The 4,120-nt window shown below is 43.1% G+C and overlaps 1 protein-coding gene across 1 annotated transcript in view; it reads left to right on the top strand.

Moving 5' to 3' along the window:
- Positions 1 to 3,617, top strand: part of thbs1b (thrombospondin 1b) — a 7,246-nt gene extending 3,629 nt beyond the window's left edge. The window contains exons 8-13 of the mRNA XM_060042435.1: positions 9 to 276; positions 536 to 763; positions 924 to 1,195; positions 1,285 to 1,382; positions 1,489 to 1,628; positions 1,758 to 3,617. Coding sequence (XP_059898418.1) covers positions 9 to 276; positions 536 to 763; positions 924 to 1,195; positions 1,285 to 1,382; positions 1,489 to 1,628; positions 1,758 to 1,765 — 1,014 coding nt within the window. The 3' untranslated portion in view covers positions 1,766 to 3,617. The remainder of the gene's footprint in view (positions 1 to 8; positions 277 to 535; positions 764 to 923; positions 1,196 to 1,284; positions 1,383 to 1,488; positions 1,629 to 1,757) is intronic.
- The last annotated feature ends 503 nt before the right edge of the window (positions 3,618 to 4,120 follow it).

Genomic DNA, 4,120 nt, shown 5'->3' with positions numbered 1-4,120 from the left:
CCTAACCTAATGCCTTCACATTATCCTTCTTCCACTCCCAGGTGGATTCCGACGACGACCGCGTGGGCGACAAGTGTGACAGTAACCAGGACATCGATGAGGACGGACACCAGAACAACCTGGACAACTGCCCCTACATCCCCAATGCCAACCAGGCGGACCACGACAAGGACGGCAAGGGAGATGCCTGTGACCATGATGACGACAATGATGGTATCCCAGACGATAAGGACAACTGCAGACTGGCCGCTAACCCCGATCAGCTGGATTCTGATGGTGAGTCGGTTCACTTCAAGCATTTTGCCATTTTAAGGAAGTACATAAAAATAGGCTTTGCCAATTCATGGCATAGATCTTGCTGGCTGTGAGGGACACAATTAGTGCACCTTGCTATACAGCCATTTGGGTTTATTTATTCTACAGTGTCTCATTGTCATCCGCCCATCCATGCAGTGTCAGATGTACAAAGTGACCTATGAATCTTTACTGAGATAGAAGATAATTAACATTACTGTATGCTATATATATTTTCCAGGTGATGGCCGTGGGGATGCTTGCAAAGACGACTTTGACCAAGACAACGTGCCCGACATCTATGACGTATGTCCAGAAAACTTTGACATCAGTGCGACAGACTTCAGAAAGTTCCAGATGGTTCCCTTGGACCCCAAAGGCACCTCTCAGATTGACCCTCACTGGGTGGTTCGCCATCAGGGCAAAGAGCTGGTCCAGACTGTCAATTGTGACCCTGGCATTGCTGTGGGTAAGTGACACCACAATGATTGCATATCCTTTGTTGTGTGATTTGTTATCTCTCCATTTTTCATGACAAAGAACTGGGACAATGGCTCCATTCGGCAGTATATGCTTGGCAACTATTTACAGGACTTCAAGGCCCTCTGTCTGTGCTTATTCTCCACCAGGTTATGATGAGTTCAACGCGGTGGATTTCAGCGGTACGTTCTTCATCAACACGGAGAGGGACGACGACTATGCTGGCTTTGTGTTTGGCTACCAGTCAAGCTCCAGGTTCTACGTGGTGATGTGGAAGCAGATCACGCAGACCTACTGGTCCAGTAAACCCACCAAGGCCCAGGGCTACTCCGGACTGTCCATCAAGGTGGTCAACTCAACCACGGGACCAGGAGAGCACCTGAGGAACGCCCTCTGGCACACAGGCAACACCGCTGGACAGGTAACAGCAATGTCCTCTAAAACACACACAGCAGGTACGTTGGGGATTTTATGAATCAATTCTTATTGATGTTCTGTTGATTTCCTCAGGTGAAAACTCTCTGGCACGACTCGAAGAACATTGGCTGGAAAGACTTCACTGCCTACAGGTGGCATCTGATCCATAGGCCCAGAACAGGAAACATTAGGTAGGGAGAGAGTCTTCTGAAACACTGTGGGGTCAATGGAATGCAAGACACAGTCCTGTTCTTTATTGGTGTCTGACAAAGCCTTATTGTCTCTCTTCATCAACAGAGTGGTTATATATGAAGGTAAAAAGATCATGGCAGACTCTGGCAGCATCTATGACAAGACCTATGCTGGTGGAAGGCTTGGTCTCTTTGTCTTCTCACAGGAGATGGTTTACTTCTCGGACCTCAAGTATGAATGCAGAGGTATGGATCTCTTCTTTTAATTTTTTTTTTTTAATCAAGTAACAAGTATTAGTCAACCAGATAACAAATGATGAGGAATTGGCTGAACTAACCACCGAAATGTGTCTTTTTTTTCTGTTTCATTTACAGATGCGTAAAAAGCATGGTGGAGCGATCTCATAGGAATGCACCTTTCTGTATAAAGTATGAACTTGAATAATGTTATTCTGATTCAAAAACGAGTGGGCCGATTCATTTTCCATAAACCTTCTCTCTTGCGGCATGTACACACACAGTGCTTGGGGCACTTGGTCAGCCTCAGGGTAACTCGAAGCGGTCTTTCAGACAACGAACCGACTGGCAGATGGCCAGATGTTGGTCAGAGGGACGGCTGGTCGCCCATCCTTCTTTCTTTTCAACCCTGCTGTCCTGGTATGCTAGAGGGCTCGACCAACACTTTGTCCGTTCCCAGCTCGTCCTGATCTCTTGCCTTTAAGAAAGATCTCATTCATCTGTGCGGCAACCGCGCCACACAGACTGTGCCCTTCAAAACCTCCCTTTCTCCATCTCTCTCCCTCTCTTTACCTCTCTCCCTCTATCCACCCCTCTCTCAAGCTCTCTGCCCCCCTGCCTATCGGCTCTGTGCCATCCTGCCTCACCTCTTGGGGTAGACTTCCCAAAGATTAGCTGATAATTATCCCCTCTCTTGCACCTGATCTACTGGGCTTGCCGATTCGGAAAGACTCGTAGGACATTCAAACTAAAGTAATAAGCAGTTCCTTTTTCTTTGTGTTTCTGAATGTTGTGATCAATCTATTTTTTAAAGAATACAGTTGGGTGTGTGGTTGGAAAGAGAGAGAAAATTATAGTATGTTGTGAAAATGCCTATGTGCTGATTGTAAGAGAGGGAAGGTAGGCACCAGGAGGTCTTATGTCCGTATCCATCTCCCCTCCTTTGCTGGCTTTTTTTGTTTTGACACTGCGTTTGACACTGAAGGCTTGACGTTTTCACCACATGCTTTGCGCTACTCTAGGACACTTGAATGGCGGGTGTTTTTCAGCTTCAAGTTGTTCTCAGGGTGAGATGAGAAAATGCCAGATTGCAAATCTAAGCACAAAAAATGATTGGAATATATTAAAGATAGCTGTATTTTGTAATATCATCAGGCCCCTTCTCCCAAAATGCCTTTTAAACAATGGCAAAGTCTCTGATGGGTGAGATACATTTTACTGGAAGTATTTCTTTGACATTTTTTATTGTGTAAATAAATGTAATTTATTGACTCTTGCCTACAATGTAGGCCGCAAATAAAATTTGAATACTTTCGAAAAGTATACCCTACTCCACCCATACCCCCCCAACAGCTACAGTTCAGCAAGTGATTCATTATCCCCTTCTAAATAAAATGTGATCACCCACCACAAACAAAAGAAAGCCTTCATACCTTTTTTCATACGCCTTTTGAAATTAAGATCCTATTGCTACTGTAGCATGAGTTGTAAATATGAAATATCCCCCTATTCCTCTTTGATCCCATCTCCAGCAAAGACAAACTAACTAAAAACAGAGATAGTTCACTGGGAGAAGTTAATAGATGATTTCCGCATTACTTTTTACGTTCAATGCTCTTTTAAGCAAATCAATTATCGTACCGTTTTGTCCTGGCTGTTCGTGTGAGGTTTGATTTGTGTGTGTTTGCGTGTGTGTGTGAGAGATAGAATGCGTGTGTGAGTGTGTAGATAATTGCTATTTAAATAATTTATCAGGATGCGTTTCCTGAGAGAGCGCGTCCGTCTGTATAAACGGTTTGCACACTGATGTGAGGATGTTCTGTTCCTCGTCCTTCCTTTTTGTCTATCATTGCTACCATTATTTTTGTATAATTAGTGTTGCTTGTCTGTATTCATTTTTATACGTAGTTGTACAAAATAAACGAAAACGAAGTGCTGTTTTTATCAATAGCAATTATTTTGTTACATATACTTAAGTACAATAAATAGTTGTCTAAATTCTGTATGTATTGTCAGTTTTTGCTGTTGTTCTATCGTTTTATTGTGTATCATCAGAGCAGAAAAAACTCCATAGAGATATCTGAATCTTTCACAAAGTTCACTAAAACCATCACTAAGTAACTGTAGTTTGACTAACCAGGGTAACTACACAGGTAGCTACATGAGAAGTCTTTAACTTCATGTGTTATGCATTGCATTATGCAATCTAGACCAAGTATTTGATTCCAAACTGATAAGGTCTTGGGTTTGATTCCTGAAATCCACCATCCTTCCTGGATTAAACCTTGAGCAAGATGATTAAAACATTCTCACAAATGAGACTTCAGATTCATATCTAAAGTCTGATTAAATCTGGTTCACTTTTCTTTTCTTCATATTTGTTTCAACCAATCATGTTGCTGGAGCCCGGGAGCTTGAAGCGTGTAATTGACAAACTCGGCCAGCACTAGTAAATCTGCAAAGGATTCAACTAAGCACTGTGTAGCCCGGCTGCTGTAGAA

Source organism: Gadus macrocephalus, chromosome 21, assembly GCF_031168955.1.
Source record: "Gadus macrocephalus chromosome 21, ASM3116895v1".
Taxonomy (NCBI): Eukaryota; Metazoa; Chordata; class Actinopteri; order Gadiformes; family Gadidae; genus Gadus; species Gadus macrocephalus.
The sequence above is the reverse complement of the archived record's forward strand: the minus strand, read 5'-3'. Positions and strand labels throughout refer to the sequence as shown.